General features: G+C 40.9%; 1 protein-coding gene across 2 annotated transcripts in view; it reads right to left on the minus strand.

Annotated features, from left to right (window-relative positions):
- The window catches only part of kiaa0513 (KIAA0513), a 32365-nt gene extending 14063 nt beyond the window's left edge, over positions 1-18302 (minus strand). The window contains exons 1-10 of one of the 2 annotated variants that reach the window (XM_084365433.1): positions 18219-18302; positions 8319-8916; positions 4536-4635; positions 3949-4022; positions 3430-3500; positions 2166-2373; positions 2043-2083; positions 1838-1907; positions 1103-1180; positions 201-230 (exon numbers count right to left, since the gene is read on the minus strand). In XM_084365433.1, coding sequence (XP_084221559.1) covers positions 201-230; positions 1103-1180; positions 1838-1907; positions 2043-2083; positions 2166-2373; positions 3430-3500; positions 3949-4022; positions 4536-4635; positions 8319-8713 — 1067 coding nt within the window. In that variant the 5' untranslated portion in view covers positions 8714-8916; positions 18219-18302. The remainder of the gene's footprint in view (positions 1-200; positions 231-1102; positions 1181-1837; positions 1908-2042; positions 2084-2165; positions 2374-3429; positions 3501-3948; positions 4023-4535; positions 4636-8318; positions 8917-18218) is intronic. The other variant, XM_084365434.1, reaches the window with a different exon arrangement.
- Positions 18303-19545: the final 1243 nt, after the last annotated feature.

The following is a 19545-nucleotide window of genomic DNA, read 5'->3' on the forward strand; positions in this document are numbered from 1 at the left end:
TTTTTAAGCTAGCTCCCTTCAGATTTATCCATTAGTCCAAAACAACCACTATGCTCGACCTCCATGACAGTACCAGATACTGGTTCAGGAAGTGATGCAATTTCTCTTCTTCTCCTTTCCACCTTGATTAATCTCTGCTTTTTCCTTTAGTTTGACTATTTTAAAATATTTTTACGGCTGCGGACAAATAGATGACAGACCTCTCATGTTTCTCTTCATCCTGCGTTCCCCTGCCCGGCAGCAAGGCACAAGGAGACAAAGGGTTGAAGTCAACATGCAGAAAGAAGGGGAACAACAATAGCTTGTAAACAAGAGGAGAGGAGAGGAGAGGAGAGGAGAGGAGAGAGGAGGAGAGGAGAGGAGAGGAGAGGAGAGGAGAGGAGAGGAGAGGAGAGGAGGAGAGGAGAGGAGGAGAGGAGAGGAGAGAGGAGGAGAGGAGAGGAGAGGAGAGGAGAGGAGGAGAGGAGAGGAGAGGAGAGGAGAGGGGAGGAGAGGAGAGGAGAGGAGAGGAGAGGAGAGGAGAGGAGAGGAGGAGAGGAGAGGAGAGGAGAGGAGAGGAGAGGAGAGGAGAGGAGAGGAGAGGAGAGGAGAGGAGGAGAGCAGAGGAGAGGAGAGGAGAGAGGAGGAGAGGAGAGGAGAGGAGAGGAGAGAGGAGGAGAGGAGAGGAGAGGAGGAGAGGAGAGGAGAGGAGAGGAGAGGAGAGGAGAGGAGAGGAGAGGAGAGGAGAGAAGAGGAGAGGAGGAGAGGAGAGGAGAGGAGGAGAGGAGAGGAGAGGAGAGGAGAGGAGAGGAGAGGAGGAGAGGAGAGGAGAGGAGAGGAGAGGAGAGGAGAGGAGATGTGGGGCATCAGGAGATTATCAGCAGCAGTATTTTAGGCTGAAGCATACTGAACAGCTCTGTATGATTTGTCCTTAGATACAGGATCTAGGTCTTTACTAAAGCCAGTAGTGCATCGCTACAGGATTTCCAACCTTTCTTTAAACTTCATCAGACAGAGACACTGACACAGGCACATCTACATGTTCCCCACAATCCATACTATTTTGTGATATACTGTATTATGTAACTGAATGGTTTCTGTGTAGGTTGCCATGCACACTCACCTTGTGGTTGGTGATCTTTTCTTCCGCTCACAATGAACAGCATCAAAAAATGCAGCATTCCAAAATCTTAGTGTATGCCTGACAGAGAGAAGGGATCACATTTAAAAGGTTTCCTGCCTGATCTCTTTCACGTCACATTTGGATTAAACGGAGAGAGGTTGATCATGCTGCAGAGAGGTTTACATGGAGAGTTTTTAGGTTTTTTTATGGACAGTATAATATCTGGTACTATGCAGGATTTTCCTATCCAGTGTGCGATTTCAGGGCAGCACTCTATAAAATCTTTGTATAAACAACGTGTTAAAACCGAGAGCAGGGCTGAGCTACACACACACAGCAGAGAGGCAAATAGTGGACAGGGTGAAGCATGCGCTTCACAAAATCTGGCTATGCAGCACCTTCCCGCAGGGTTGTCAGGAGGTGTGTGTTTATCTGTGCTTTAGAACATAACTGCCGTGAAACAATCAGAAAATAATGTTTTATTTCTCTCTTGTCATTTTTTGACAGAATGTTTTGATTCATTGCTTTGTTTCGCTAACGCCACTCCATCTATTCATTGACGCTCGAGCTCACTTAACCATCGCTGCTCTCTCTCTCTGGGGGGAGCTAACTTTGAATGCTGTGTTAACAAACAGCAACCAACAAGTCCTGCATAGTATGCCTGTAAGGACAACACATGTTGAATTTCCAGAGCTCCTGTATCGGTTCTTTGTGGCCAGAGTTCCCTTAACTTACCAGATGGGCTGCTGCTTCAGGTGGGTGTACAAGTACACCTTCTCTTTTTTTTCCTCTGGGGACTCAGACACTGTGGTGGAAGAAAAAACATGGCAGGCAGCACAGCTCAGAATTTATGAAAACTTACAGAGTAGTGGAGCAGGAGAAACTGCTGTACTGCTGATTGCACTGCAATGTAGTTAAAGTAATTTTTGGTGCACTATACCTGGTGATATGGGCTTTGTCTCAACTGAGCTCCCCCCCTCTCTAGAAATGAGAATGCAGTAGAGTAAGGAATAAAGACTATACATATGCATTCAAATAATTCAGAGGAGAAGCATTTGCTCACTCAGTCTTTGGAGCCATCGAGCTCCTCAGCTTGCTCTCGAGGCCTCCAAAGAAGCCTTTGACGTCAGTCTTGGATGTGGTTTTGAGGAGGCGCTCGGCAGCATCCTTCTTCCCAGTCAGCCAGGAGTTGGCTTTGTTGAGGTACGAGTCCAAGCCAGCTGGAGGACCACCACGATCCAGCAGCTCTGAGGGAGATGGCTGGGACTTCCCTTAATGAGAGGAAGCAGAGGGTTCAAAATGATGACATCTGTTTTATGTGTGTCAAAGCCCTACAAGGCACATTTGTTTAAAGATAAATGTGTCCTGTATCCTTGCCCTGAGGCATGACGGACTGGTGAGGCTGATAAACAGAGTACATTACAAGTTATACAGATGACACCTTACTCTTGAGCCTCTGAGTCAAGGTTAATCTAACAGGGGTAAGAATTACCGCCTTGCAGTTGTATGCCTCCCCATGCCAGTCAAGTTGCAGTTTACATCCATATTTGTCCAGATTCATATAATATAGACTTTGAAGGAATTTACTCAAATGTATTAAATGTAGTTCTTGGTGAATTGGACGTTATCACTGTACTGACCAGTGAATAATTTCCAGTGAAAAACACATCACTTAGAGACTATGTTTTACTGAGGGGTACAGAGGAATGATGGCTTCATCACATGGTGCAACGACAATCACCTGAAGCTTAAAAGAAGAAAGACCAATGAGCTTGTGTGGGACTGCTGCTGTATGTCTGTTAGTGTGGAAGGCCATTGAGAGAAACAAAGAACTGTCAAAATCCTTGTATGTGTGCATGTTTGGTCAATAAAGCTAATTCTGATAGAACATCAAGAAGTGATTAATAGTAAAACATGCTGCTTTTGATTCAAAAATCAAGATTATAGTGGAAATATTGCAGCTTTACTTTATGTGTTTATGTAAATGTATAGCAGACCTGACAGCAGACAGATGTTGATGCACTGTACCACAGTGGTACACTAATCACTCATAACTTCCTGCTTGCATGAGAACAAACAGTACCGTCATGCAGCCCTCAAAGTCACTGCATATGTTTGCGTTGTTGTGTCAAGAGAAGCCAAAGGGCAATCCTGGTAACACTCTCTGCATCAGCACTGAGGAGTGACGCTCACTGAAACATGCACAGCTCTCAACTCAACACCATGCTGCGTTCATGTCCAACCAGGAACATCAATAGCAGTCGATAAAAGAGTGAAAACAGAACGTATATGTGTGAAGAGGAGAGGGAGATTGAATGTGACCTTACCAATGTAGTAGTATGTGAAGCACATAGTCATGAGGTTCTTGGCTGGGCTGTAGTCATCCATTTGGTAACATCTGTGAACACACTATTTCTTTAGAGATGATCCTGTCATGAGCTCACTGCGACAACTGATGTAACTTACTGGAGCCATTTCACTCAAAGGATAAGTGGCTGACGCTTTACATTTTTAATATTGTCAAGGAATCTCACGAAAAGACCCAAACTACAATTAGTTGATCCTACTAATAAAAAGCACTGAGTTTCCTCCTGTTTGAGTAACATTTGCTAAAAACTACAAAACCCAGTGGTTTTAGAAATGTAATCAGCCTTTTAATTCATAATTTTACAGGTTTACGTCTTCAGTAGGAGTAGGAGTGCCACAGACGGGGTCAAATCAGAAAATATTGAGAGATTTTTGTCTTGTCATGGCACTATCTGATAACTTTTTATATTATCACCAGCCGTATCCTTGACAGTCAAATAGCATTGTTCTCCAACAAAATTAAAGACATAAAGACTCACTCAAACAGCACAACAGCAAAAGACTGCACCAGTCTGTAGAAGGTGGCTTCAGTCACACATTTAGAGTGGCAGCGCTGTGAATACAGTATGACAAAGAGTTATGAGCTTATTAAGTAAAGGTATAAAGACAACATCTCAACAACCATCAGCTATGCTGCACAAATACACTTCATAGATACTTATTTCTTATCATCTATTATCAGATATTTTGGTTTTATTTCCTGTATTCAAGTGGGAATTTTTGCACTAGAATGTGTGACATTTACTTAAAAGGTACTCAAGTAATCAAAAAATGAACTTCTCAAAAAATATATTCAGGTAGAACAATAACATTTTGTGATCTTGTTTACAACTTCACAGCCACTTGTGAATACAGAAACACTGTATCTTTAGATTTTTTGGACTTGCACTCTAAAAACCGTACTGCAGAAGATGACCTTTGCTGGCCCTCTCACTGTGTGCTTCAGGGGCCATCAAGAACCAGTATTTTTTGGCCAGTGCAATTGGAATATTGGAGTTATTTTTTTATTAAAAGGTTCCCTTATCATGTCTGACGAGTTAGCATTTCATCATTTCCCCATATTCACCTGTGCGCTGACGTATTTGGCAAACCACTCCCTGCCTTTGCCATTGTCTCCACTGCACAGCTCTCCAAAACGAGCCTTCTCTTCCTGGTCAAAGTCCTCCCTGTGAAAACATGGTCCAAAAACTCATTAATTTAGAGGCCATGCAAAAACACAGTCTCTTCACAGCTGGTTTTGATTACTTAACGATTTATCAGATTGATTGCACGAATTAGAAAAGTAAAGTGTGTTAAACTCAACGCAGGAAATTTCAGTATCTGACAGCTTTGAATGGACAATAACTCTATGGAACAAAAAAATTAAACATGCATCATTGAGCTGTTTATAAGTTTGTACAGTAACACAAGAAAAATCTCTAGAGTTGAAGGGGAGTTTTTACCTACTACCTCGTGTAACTGTGTTCTGAGGGGAAGGGGGCACGCAAGGGGATATGGGTAAAAATTGGAAATGGCATTAACTAAGATAGAGGTTACAGCAGGGGTTTCAAATTGCCGGTCCTCAGGTCATTTCCAGACCTCCCTCCCCCTCCCTCTTGCCCACATTATGATGTAAAAATTATAATAAAATCCAGCCAGCAAAATTATTCAGGCTAGTATGGATCCCACCGCAGTTCTCACAAGACCAGCTGTGCTCTGCCTGTAAAACAGTTAACTCACACAGTAGCTCTGGAAAAGTCTGATACGGCGGCTTACGAGTCGCAGCCCTGTCAGCAACACATCGACCCCTTCGACCTCTGTCCTACGAGACACTGCAGCTGCGACAAGAAGAAACTGATCAATAATTATCGATATTGACTGATATGAACACGTGACACACTTTTCAGCCATATCGCTCAGGCCTAGTACATTATGTTACCCAACTGGCCATCTCACACAATAAAGACAGTTAACGAAGATCTGGCAGAACTACAAGTGTACGAAAAGTCACACAGTGGTGAACAGCAGCATCATCCTGTCAAAATATATGTGGCTCTTCATCTTTGTATCCCTTTCATCAGGGTATAGAGACGGGATAGAGACTCAGTAATCAGTAATCTACTAACAGGGTCCATTCATAAAAGATTTTTCTAAAGAAGTTAAGAGGGTCATCTGCACTACACACTTCTAATGAGGTCTAATGCATGAAACAATTTCTTTCAGACAAGATAGATTATTACATCACAGAGGAGGTTAATGTGTCAATTTTCAAATTACCTGACAGAGATAAAAAAATTAAGCAAGGTCAGAAAAGATCAGGCCTGCAGCAAAAATGCCAGAAAGGTTTTTAAAAATGTCTGTGAAATTAAATAAAAAGGTGCCCTGATATTTAGAAGCAACCTTGTAACATTTCAACCTGTTCACATTTGATTTCTTTTCATGTATTCCACATGGGTCTCTGCTGGTGACCCATGAGAATCTCTGACCGGGTCAATGTTTTGTTCACTCTGAGAGGAATGGAACAGTGTTGATGTGAATATTAGCAAATACACAGCCTGCAGCAAGATAGACTCTCTGCACAACTCAGTCAGGAAAAATGGGTGGAAAAAATGCAAGATGCAATGCAAGTGAAACACTCAGTAGTGCACTGTTGTGTGCTGAGGAGCGAGCCACCATCTAGATTATTGATGCCAGAGGGTTAAACAAATTGTCAGACAATCACATTGCTAAGCCTGGACTTCCATCAGGTCCATCTTAGACAACACCTAGCACTCTGAGCTCTGAGGTGACCTGATGCAACTGAGGGGCACCTTCAGCATTCAGCACTTCTACTGCACCAATGATGCATGGCAGCCACACAACACTTATAGCTACAGCTACCCCGACATCACTCAGGGCAGAGCATCTGCAGTGTCTCTAAGAGCTACTATGGATTGTCTCTATATTGTTTGTTCCTGTGCTGCTTTGTACAGTAGTGTTGTCAGAAATATCCAAATACTGAAACATATTGATTCTGAATATTTGAAAAGATGTCAATGCTAATGCTTTTCTTTTGCTCTTTAGCAGGGATAAAGCACAATACATGTATTGTACCAAATGTAGCTAAAAGCTCATTTCCATTTGCAGTCCCTGGGCGGCTACGGCCACTGCCGTACAGGTAACAGAAAATAAGGATCAATTATAGTAAACCAATAACCTTACACTTAATACAATCAATAAAACAAACCAGTAAGCCAATAAGACAAACCAAAAGAACCATATGAAATCTAAACAATGATTCAACTGCCCTGACACATAATAATAATGATAATAATAATAACAATAATAATAACAATAACAATAATAATAACAATAATTATAATAATAATAAAGTTGGCTTGATTTTGATTTTATGCTTATTTTTGCATGTGTACTTTAACAAATTCTTACTTCAGCTTTAACCTGAATAACATCAAAATTTGAAAGGGGCCAATGTTAACATGTTTTTGATGAAACATTATTGAAAGCTTGAGTCTTCTTTGAAGGGCATGACTGTGGTAGCGCAGGGAATACTGATGATTTGCCATGAAACAGAAAGTTGCTGTAACCCGGCTGGACATGGTCGAATCTACACCAAACTTCACGTTTTTTAAGAGTCCTGGCCAGAACACATTTACATGCCATAGTGCCCCCTAGTGGCAGCACGCAATTTTTATAAACTGTGAGGTACTTCTCCGAGCCTTGATGACGCACCTTGATGATGCCGTACTGTAAAGATCATGAGTGTTTGTTGGTGCTGTCTAGTCCTGGTATCCTTCAACCTAAAATGTAATTACTGAGTATTCTCTAGTGCCACATAGTGGACACAGGAAGTCACACTGACCTCTTTCATCTGCAGCTAGAATGGCACTCAGTAGAGCACATACCTCCACCAAGGCCCAACAGTCAGCTTTAATTCAATCAAGACTAATCCAATAATAAATAAAACATATTGAAATCCACTAGATCCAGATTTTTATTTGGATCCTCATCAAACTGTATTCACTTATAGATGCCAGCCACCTAAACACGCCTCATTTTTTTCATCCAGGTCCATGCATTATTCCCTAAGAAAACAATGAAAAACAGTCTATCTCGCAATGATACAGAAAGTGAGAAAAAATGCCTGGCGGAGGTAATTATGATGTTATCATGAGAATGGTTGACGGTGGACAGTGACTACTGGTTACTTTACTAAACTGATTAAACTTTGCACTCCACAACGTTACCAGAGTCACAAAGGACAGTTTTTCAAAAAAAGGTAACAAAAATCAATGTTTGAAAACCAGTTTAGTTGTTCTTCCTTGTCAAAACCATGTGCCTACATTACCTACAATGCAGCTCACCGCTGAAAGCTCATTTGGAGATTTGAGTATGTTATGCTACTAGCAGCTACTGAACCCCAAACCCCCAGGAAGAGTGTCAGGCTTTGAAGCACACTTGACATTGTGGGCATAGCGTGTAATTTTAAAGTCACATGGCACACTGGCTCAAAAGGCCTTCTTCCCATAAGCTTACATTATTAAAGACCAAGCTATAAAACAGTGGGTAAGTCTTTTAAAGCGTCACAGCTCCTGCAAAATGAATTCACTAAAATAATTTGATTTATTTGGTCAGATAACAATTTGAAAGTCTTGAAGAACTGCATGATTAAATCATGATATCCCCATTTAAGTTGGCAAAGGGCTTAGACGGAAGTTAGTGGGCTTGGCTGGTGGAAGTCTCTCCATGTAATGCAGCGTCTAAGAACAGCCCTGTGTGACAGAAGTTTTCCAAGTAAATTCACCTTTGGTTTGACCTCATATTGGTTCATAACATAACACAGAAAGGACAAGAAACTGTTTTTCCTTACTTTCCATGAAACACCTTCTTCACATAAGTCTTCATGAATTGCCTCCTCTCCACCGTCTCAGCTTCAGCGTCCTCTCCACTGTGAGCAGACGAAGATGAAGACCTCCTCAGTTCCCACATATGAGAGGGCGGGTCCATGTCATTTTCGCTGTCTGCTGACTCTGTAGCATCGCTGTCATTGTCTCCTTCCTCTTGGTGGTGGTAGTGGTGAAAACTGGGTTTGCTTGGTGCCATGGGCTCTGGCAGGAGGGGCTGTTGGTGGATTCCCATGGAAGACTTGGGCTCTGGGGAGAAAATGTCTGTATGGTCTTGGTGTTGGCCTCCATCCACACTAACAGTTGTGGCCTCTGAGGGCAGGTCAAAGTCATTTCGGTTGTCCACTGCTATGCCCTCCATTTTAGAAGTTCCTTCCTTTTAGCTGTGCAACAGTATTTTTGAATGAGCTGCTTATTGCTCTACGGGAACATGAGGATGGTCACAGATGTGGGTGCTAGTTGGAGGTTTTAACTGAGGTCACTGTTGTTATTGAGTTTTGATCTTGCAGACCCTCCCACCCCTTGAGGGTGCTATCATCAAGTGAATTCACAAAGCCAATGCATCTGTGAACAAAGAAAAGAGAACATTAGCATTGTGGTCATCTTTTACATTTAGTTAAAAATATACTACAGACCCAGATTGCAGTGAGAGGGTAACTATTACTCTACAGCCATGCTAGCAACTCTCAGGGAAATGAGATAAATGCTGACATCAGCATGTTCACCTGCTCACAATGACAATGCTAGCATGCTGATGTTTAGCAGGTATAATCTTTACTATGTTTACCATTTGAGTTTAGTGTGCTAATATGCTAACATTTATGTCATGTGTCAGTTTTTTCAGGTATTTGGTCATAAGGTCATATGGAGGATTAAAAGTCAGAACGGACTATTACACATCATCCTGAGGAGAACGTGAATGTCAATTCAGTCTGCTCCATAGTGCTGGGCGGATCATCTGACCGATATACAGTAGAAATCCTCACACCACTTACACCAAATATCTTCTTCAGTTTATTCTGGTAGTCTATTTTATTCTATCTGACTTGTTTTGTGTCTGTGTAGCTAACATGCTGACTTGTTTGTCTGTGTAACTAACGTGTTGACTTGTGTACTTAACGTGCTGACTTGTGTACTTAACGTGTTGACTTGTGTACTTAACGTGCTGACTTGTGTACTTAACGTGCTGACTTGTTTGTCTGTGTAACTAACGTGCTGACTTGTGTACTTAACGTGCTGACTTGTTTGTGTCTGTGTACAACTCCACGTGCCTTTAATTAATTGTTTTTTTAATTGAATTGAATTGAACACTGCTAACATGCATAACATGTAAGAACTAGGAATGCACAATTTTTTTCAGCTGATACCGATAACCAATCATAATTTCACATTTCTGTATTTTCAAAATCAGTTCATAACCTGTAGTTTATGCACCCCTCAGGGTAAAAAGGCTACGATATAACGGGCAAAGATGGATGATTTATTATTCATAGCACTAATAAGATTTATTGTGTTAAACTCATAGACCTTTTCCCTCCTCTATGAATACTTGCAGAACACCTATTGCATGTTGTGTTGTCTTCTGAACTTGAAAACCAAGTGTGGCTGTCGTCTACAGTGCGTTGCTGTACACAGGTGCCGCAGCTCTACGTCATGAACGCGACAACAGCGTTGTTGTTGATCTTCTTTTTCTCTGTGTTTCCTGGCGGCTGCCAAACCAAGTTTAAAAGGTGCATACTGCCACGTACTGTGTGTAAATGCTGCACTTGTCCAGTCACCTAAAGCAATTTGGCTTTGTATTATCGGTTCCATTTACTGACTATAATTTCATTACCTGCCAATAACAGATTATGTACGTTTTTCCATTATGGGGTTGATCATTTATCGGTTAATTGTGCATCCCTAGTAAGAACTAACACCCAAAACTTTGGTAAAGGGCACACAGCAAGTCTTTACCAAACGGGAGAGGAAATGTATCTAACAGCAAGTCCAGTTTTCTCTGCACACAGCTGCTCACTGACGTTTAGCAGACAATTTGGATTTCACTCTTTGATTTTAATTTGTCATTTATCAGAAGATAGAGTGCTTTGCCTGTCACCATCCCGAAGTGTGTTCAATTTGTCCTTCGTACTGAGTGTTTCATCTCCTCTCTCACTAGAACATGTTGCCTACAGGGAAGTGACTTAGAAGGAGGAGGATGTTTGCTTTTAATGAAAAAATACTCTATACTGGGCCTGGCATTTTGACCTACCACAGAAAGACAATCACATAATAACATTAATAATGGCTATAGCCAAATTTCGGTACCTGAGATAGCATGATTACTGTGACATTATAGAAAGAAAGACAGAGTGGGACGTCTCCCTAAAGGTCAGCCACTGACTCAGAAATTCCTGACCAATATACTGTTTAGATTACTAAAATAGTGTGTTTATTAGTATGAAACCACTAGTATGTGAAAGACAATAGACATTATTTCAAGGTTAGCATTGTGACTGCGATAAAAGTAGATTTACAAATGATACACTTTAATTCACATACATCACGTAAAGCATGTGTGCTTATATTGACAGGCATGTGCAGTATTTCATATGCTCTGCAAATGAAATTATAACTACAGACTGCACATTGTTAGCTAACTCAATCTGCTATTCTGTAGCTTCAACACTGACCAGCGAGGCGTCAAGATGCGTCTTAAAAATACAGCCACCACTAGTGGAGACGCTGTGTGGCAGGAGAGGGCGGCACATATACATCTTGATGTTTTCTATTGTAATTTAGTCTTATAGCACCAGGTTGATGAGCAGGAACATTTAAATGTAGCGGTTCACATCATAAAGTGTATATTTTAATCATTCTATTATCATTTTAAAAGGACAGTTTTCAAGTTCTATGTGAAAATGTTAAAAGGCTCACATTTGTGCTGTGTGCAGTTTTCTATTTATTTAGGCCTCACATCTTATTTGTTATTTTATTAATGCAGCAGGAACAGCTAAATGTAGCAGTTTACTTCATAAAGTGTTTTAATTACCAGATTTATATGTAGTACAACAAGATGCTACTGAAATAAAAACCTAGAGACTGACATGTGATGTGCATTGTTACTGGAAATATGACTCATGATATATTGACTCCAGAAATGAATAATTTAACTGGTTAGAACTGAAATGACATTTTTTGTTATTATAGAAAGAGTAATCTACCGAAAAAAGGTACCGTTGGAATCTAATTCCAGCTACCGGTATTGGTTCAAATGCGAACAGTACCCAACCCTCAAAACATCCTAAACATGCAGGGTGTTTGGAGATGTTGGCAGTGAAAGTCTGGACCGTGGCCACTTCTCTTACCATGATAACACGTAAATGTCTGTGTAAAGTGCTATTTTAGATGATGGTATGGTAGAACCACTTCATATCCAAGAGAGTTACAAAAAAAATAATAGATACGGTTATTTAAATTATTCTTTTATTGTTACTTGTATTTTAATTTGAAAAAGCATAAAATACCAAGTAATAAAGCAACAAGTGTGGGATATAAACCAACAAAAGCAATTTTGTTAAAAAAAAGTTTTCATCACACATAAAAATGTAATGTTTATTTAAATTACATAGTGTGAAAATGCATGTGTGGTAATTTCTTGTGGTTGTTATTCAGCTATGAAGGATGTGAGCTGCACAGAGCAGGTTTGTGGCCTGATAGTAAAAACTAAACTTCCTGACAGTACTCTTGTGTTTTCTTGATCAGAGTTTCCTGGAAGAGACCAAACATGATAGGCCTACTGCATACCAGTGTTCAGTTCACAAATGAAGAGGGAGTGGGACAAATAATGAGGAAACATTTTGAAGAGATTAGAACACATTCCATCTGATCAAATACAGAGACTCTGCAGCTTCTCAGTTAAACCTGTAAGTTGTACCTTTTCCTTGTGTTTTATGAAATTTCTAATGACTACTGGAGGAAGGAAAAAGCTTTCTAACTAGTTCCTTTTTGTACATCAGCATTCATATCATGCAAATAACAGGAAGTTGAAATCATTGATTGAAAACCACAGAGACAGGAAACTCAAATCTTAAACTTCATATCTGATCTGGTCAAACAATTTCCTACAGTCACAAACTGTACATCTATTGCGTAACTCAAACAGCACTCTACTCACCACTGCTCTGATTTCAAATAATGACCCCATCATAGCACAGTACATAACACTGACTCCCACCCAGGGATTCCCAGGACTCTTCACCCTGGCCCCATTCCCTCTGAGGAGGAACAGTGCAACGGCTGCCCCTTCATACAGTACACACATATCCTACACTCCGCCCTTGAGCTAATCTGCTGTAGCTCCTCTATCATAGGGTACTGTTTGGTCTTCTGACTGAACATACAGTGCTTTTAATACCGTTAGCCTCACACACACCCAAGCACACCAACACACAAGCCAGGCTACGTGCCCTGGGGCCTACTGTATGTTTGGGCTGTGGCTCTGAAGATGGAGTGGTTATATAATGCAGTATTTGGTGAGTAAGACTCTGGGTGACACATTCAGACACACACACACACACACACACACACACACACACACACACACACACACACACACACAGACTCAGACTCAGACCCTCAAGGTGAAAACATAACCAATCCCAATATTCAGCTTTCTGGTGGAGTTCAGATTTTGACAGCTTTACATTGAGTTACTGATAAAGGTGTCTCACAAGGATCTATAATAACATTGCATGTTCATTTTTTCTTTTCCTCATAGAACCATATTGTATCCCATTGGCTCTACCGCAAACCAAGCCCTCTCTGCACTGGTTGTTCTTTTATATATTTAAATGTCTAAAACAGTATTTTCTTAGTTAGCCTTCTCTTTGCACAACAGGGTGCGACACGAACGCAACAAAGTTTTGCCAAAGCCAGAAAGATTTTGGTTATTGAACATGAGGGATTTCTGTTTTTGTGTTCTTGTCTCTGCTCCTCTCACTGTTTAAAGGCTGTGGGACAAGGGTGTTGTCATATATTTACCTGCACCAATAAGGATTTAGCATCATTTGAATCAGAGCCCGATAACAGTTATTGGGTTGTTTGGTCACTGTCATATAAATCTGAAGAAGCCGCACCCATACAAACCCCAGATGGAGCAGATCAGCAGAGTTTGGCTGTTAAATTTAAAATGATAACTTAAAGGACTGATTTGTAAATTCCAGCCACCTGCTTCAAACCAATAGGGGGCAGTATTTCCCCCCTTCTCAATGTTTAGTTCAAACCCTTTTGTGATTTTTCTTTTATATTTCATTTGTTTCTATGCAAATAAATTATTGCAAATTGTTAAAATAAAAATAAAGTCTGAAATAATTACTTCTATGTATATATGCATTTACCCATATATTCACCATTGCCCAGTTGCACTGTTGCATTTTTTTGTTACACAAATAGTGCTAAACTGTTTCTTTTCTCTTTCTACTGACATCCTGCTATGGCATAAAATAGCTATCTCGATCCGTACTGTCACCCATGATAGTTAGATTCACAATACAGTATTGCTCATCCACTAATACGTTGCTCACTCCTTCTCTCTCTCTCAACACCAACTCCAAACTGCTCCTCCTTCCTGTCCATCCCAGCGCAGTAGTTCCCTCCGGCCGGCTCGACTTTTTTCATCCTCTCCTGCGGCACACAGTCACTCACTATTGCCTGTCAGACCAGGAGGACTTATTACAGAATGTATTACAGAAGTGGCCCGTCCTGGCTGCTTCGGGTAGCTAAGCAGTAGCTATCTTTGCAATAAAATACATAGGCATTTTTGACATAACGCCAGAACTGTTACTTCATCACACCCTGTTGATAGGGTTAGTTCATTTTCGATTTTTTAAAACTAAAAATGTATTTAATTATTTTAATTATTTTCAAAGATTATTTAAGATGTTCTCTTTTAAAACTCTGATTAAGCTTATTCTATACTCCAAGCAGATAGAATGTATGAATTTCACAAAAGCACAAATCTCTGAAGTTTCTACTCGATCACAATCTCTTCAGCACACATTGAACAGCTTGCCCAAAAACTAAATAATCAAATGTGTCTTCCTTCTACCCGAACAAAGGTTGTTTCTACTTGAACAACAAGGAAAAAACCCAAACCAATACAAACCACACTATTTATCTACACTAGATTATGTAGATATTCTTTATGCTGATGCTGCTGCCACTGCCCTTAAACCACGAGAAGCCCTTTGCTACAGTGCCATTCAATTCAGTTTGTTTGTCAGGTCCATCCTGATGCAGAAGTCTTCCAGAAAAAATACAGACTACCTACTTCTGTCATTCATGTTAGAGAGGCAAAGCAAGACCCTGCCAGGAAAACTAAACATATGGCACACAGTTTATCAGTCTTACTGGTGTTACAGGAGTTGTGAAATGTCACCTGTCACATCTTTCCCTCACAGCTTTTATCTGGAGGCCTGAGCTGAACTGAGCGAGCAGCAGAGCCCCTCAGTCAGTCATGATTCCCTGCCGGAGATAGAGGGTAGGCCAAATCTGTTTTTTTGAATGTGTCCTGTCCTTAGTCTAAGTCTAAGTAAGCCTGTCCTGTCCTCCTGTCCTGCCGACCACAGCGCACAGGCACTGACACACACAAACACACACACACACACACACACACACACTGGGGGACTCGTGTTCGTTCATTCAGACTGTAAAGTCTGCAGTATTTCTGCTTCCATGAGCAGGAAGGGGACCCCCCATTAAACACCTTCCACCCTACTCCAACACACACATGCACAAAGAAACACAGAGTGTCAACCCACACAATCCCTATACCTTAAGCTTATGTCCGCAGAGGGAGGTCCTGATATAGTGTCTTTTACCCTGTGAGGCAGCTGGATTCATGAGACCATATGATCATGTAAGGTCGCAAATCCATCTTGTTGTGCTCTTGTGGCCGAATACACAGGCACTGAATTAATAGCATCCTTTGAGGAACTACTAGCACCTCAGTCGGATACTTAAAAAGAACAGAGCCAATGATAATTGTTATTGGTAAAGCCAAGCGGCAACTTCCAGGGTTGAAAATTGAAGGCAACACAAATGTGCTGCAGCTCCTTGAATGACCACTTCAGGCTCCAAAAGCTGTCACTTACCATAAGAGCCCATGTTAAAATGCCCAACTTTACAGCAGGAATAGACATGTTTACAGCCTGGCATAAAAAAAACTGTTTTGGTCTCTAAAGCTAACTTCCTCACTCATGACAACTGTATGGCGCTCCGAGTAACAACTAGACATTAGCTTTCTAGCTAGCCGTCAGCAAGGGCCTTCATTCCGCTCACCTCAGCTCCACCTCCACTCCACCTATTTTTTGATTAGTCTGGAGTTAGATGGACTCAGGCACTGCAAACGTGGCAATGGCCGGAGCTACAACACTGAGCTTCACAACCGCTCTTCAGAAACCTATAGGTGACATCAAAGGGACATGTTTGATACAGTCTATGAGTAAAACGTGCTTTTCCTACTATGATAATAACTCAAACTTTCTGCTGTGAAAAAAGCGTACATTTTAGATCTGCGAACATGGGGACATTGCTTCAACAAAGACGCCTGACAAGTGCTTACTGCAGGAAGTAAGCACTACAGCAAGCACTGCAGGCCAAAGTTGAACTAGTAGTTTTGTAATTTCTGATGGATGTTTACAAAAGACAGTTGGACAGTTGTGTCTCACCTGGGGGTAAGTTTACAGGAGAAGGAAGGGGATTGCTTACGGCAGCTTTAATGTTTTGTGATATTTTGTGTACCAATAGTCATCCCTACAATATTGGTACAATATTGATATTGAAGTATTTGGTAAAAAAATATTGTGATTTTTGATTCGTTGTCTCCCAGTCCTGGTACTTATGAAGGGCTTTTGTGGAGATTTCAATATATTGAGATTTATATTATGGAACACCATATAGCATTAAAATATTGCGATATGATTTTAGACCATATGAGGGCTATGAAAATATAACAGAGATTGTCATAAACCAGTTATGTCAGCTGCTTGAGTAAATGAAGAGTTATTTTCCACAACTGACAAAAGCCAAGACAGAGTCCAGACATTAGCAGGCAGCAGGGAGGGAGTGAAGTGTTCTAGCTGCAGAAATGTTGAGGCTTAGATGGACTCTGATGGCCCCGGCCTCCTCTAGAGAAGCTTTGACACTGTGGGGCCAAACAAGACTGGACTATATCAGAAAGAAGTGTTTGTGTTACCTGACTGGAGGCGTTAAAGTCAGTCATAACTTTTATCAGCTTCTGTCACCAACAAGTAGGAACTACTGACAGCAATAATAAAGTCACATATTTACAACACAGCTAGAAAGCCATAAATCCCATCACACCTAGCAGAATAATAACTGATTTACTATCGCTTACGATACAGTAATTTTGTTTTATGGAACAAAATGTCCTCATAAGAATACATTTAAAGCCAAGTTTGGGTACACAGTGTTACAGCTGAACTGCTCAACCACACATCACACGCTGCAATAGATGTGTGACAAGCAGAAGTGGCTGACGGTAGATAAGTTAGGTGTAGAATCTCAGCTGAGGTTAGCCAATGTAACAGCTGAGGGGACTGCACTTACAGATGTAATCTGCTCATTACGGCAAACAGTCCAAGCACAACAACACTAAGTTGGAGGTTGGAGGTTCTGCTCCATGTGCACTCCCAGATAACAACAAGCAAAGAGGCAAACAAGCAAAGAACTAGAGCCCCAGTAATATTTAGTCAGGTTAGCCTTTTTCTTAATTGGCAAATCTCTATATAATGGAACAAGATAAATAGTGTTAATGCTGATTTAAAATTGTAGTATGGAGATATGTGATTAAAGGGTAACTCCAATAATTTTGTCACATTAAAGTGTATTTAAAGGTCTTGGGGAGTGCTACTGCATATGTGAGGAAAGTAGTATAAAGCTTTTTGTGGCTCCAGAGGAAGCTGCATGTAACCTGATAAATCGGCTCCGTGGAGTCAGTCAGTGGCTAAGTTGCATTGTGGGTAATGTAGGCTCCAGGTTTTTGAGAAGCAGTGTTACACTGGTACAGCATTGCACTCCTATAACACTGTGGGACTCATTATGGACAGTTTAAAAACAAATGGTCAACACTGATACAGCATAACCAGAGATACTGCCTTTCTTATTCCACGAAAACCCTGGTGCCTACGTTACACTGAAGAAGCTTAGTAGAGGACGAATTACAAAAGCTGAAATCACCTATGAATACAATGTGCTGAGTTCTGCACCTGCTGAACATAAATGTGCCAATTCACAGAAAGCTTTGTGTGCTACTTCACTTGGTATAAATCTTGGTCAATGACAAACTGAACGAGGTTTGGTTAAGATTTCTCCATAACAGCCAGAATCTGTTGTGAATAAATGAAAATAGGAAGATTTAAAAACATGGGAATGGAACAGGTGCTTGGACTCCCACAGTGAGGAGCACATTCTATAAACTGACACAGACGCTGACCTGCGGGGAGAAGTTGGCGGACTGGGCGCACATGATAGCTGAGATAGGAAGCAGCACTGAGTAAACACAGCTAAAGGCTGACATTTCCTGTAGCGTTACTCTGGTGTTTTCAGACAAACAGGGACACCCCACGTCAGTCATGGACGTATATCCATACGTGAAAGCAAACACGCATCGATTACACTCTAATTAAACGACTGCGGCCAAAATAGGACGACAAGAAGAGAATTAACCCCCCGCTTTGATCCCAATAATATACAAATCGACAGAAATGTTAGCAAAATGGCGTTTACAAGTCCTTAAATAACAAGTCTCGAATGCCTTAATTGACATTTTCATTGACATTGACGTAAGTAACAGCTGTACATACATGAAACGTCCCGTGCTGACAGGAGAACAGAGCTGCTCCTCAATGTTGTTAGTACGTCGCAGGTTTTGGTCGCGGAAGTGCGCATGCGCAAACAGGAGCGAGCATGATGAACGGGGAACCCAATGACGTCGACGAGTAGCACAGCCAATGAGCGCAAACCAAGCAGCCGTCGTGCTGTGTCAAGTCAGCACGAAAATGACCGAAAATGTCTTCTACATTTATTTCAAAATAAAAGGCTGGACTATTTCATTGCATTAACAAAGCTGCGGTTAAACCAAGATTACATGACATTTGTTTATGTTCTTGTCAAATATTTTCAAGAGCACAGTAATGCTTTTTATAATGGAATACTATAGTTTCAGTGTACACTGCTCAACATTGCTCTGTTGCAGCGCTATAGTTTTGTTTTAATTATCTGGCCGGAAATGTGCTTAGCCTTCGTCTACCTTAACTGGATGAGGGGCAAACCCAGCTATACTAACTGTGCAGAATAACGGTATCCTTAAGCACATGATGAATCCCTGTTTCACCATGATGAATTTGAACAACTTTGGGGTTACTTTCATTATAAGAAAAATGCGATTTTATTTAATAAAATACTATTTAATTGATACCGTCTCGACGTTATATATAATGTGTTTAAAGACAATTATAGCTGGAAATTGATGAATTTTGAATGGAATATCTAGGCTACATGTGCACAGAGGACACAGCTATCATTCCTGTGGTCCACTGTGTCAGCTAATCCAAACTGATCACGATAAAACCATGGGTGAAAATAACTAAGTATGCACCTACTCAAATTACTGGAAATAAGTCTTTTTTTTGAGTAGGCTACTTGTAGTTTTATAGTATTATTTCAAGTATAATAGGCTATGTATTAATTCTGCATTAAAATGGCGAATAGCCCTTTGTTATATATTGTGTTAAGTTGTGTACTTACATCATGCCAAATGTTAACGAGTTTGATGTCAGGACCATTTGTGTTATTTGTGTTAGCCTGCTCATGCAGTGTTTCTCTGCCCCACACAGTCAGTGTGCTGTGTGCCACACATGTGTGTGTGTCGGAATTCTCTCGGACTTCAGTACCGCTACTACAGACCCTGGTCCTCTCTCCTCTCTCTGATCGAGTTAATTTCCCCTCCAGCTCCAGTCAGCAGTCAACATTACAGAACACATACCCGAGGACAGAGCAGCTCATACATGTCGCTGCAGCAGCAGGTTGATCAACACAAGTAACGATAAATCCACTTTTTAATCCCTAAACTTCAAAATTAATCTCCGATCTTCCCTCCCGTAAATAAAGAGTTCCGGATCAGAGCAGAAT

The sequence above is a fragment of the Pagrus pagrus genome, assembly GCF_965226575.1.
Source record: "Pagrus pagrus genome assembly, chromosome: 10".
Taxonomy (NCBI): Eukaryota; Metazoa; Chordata; class Actinopteri; order Spariformes; family Sparidae; genus Pagrus; species Pagrus pagrus.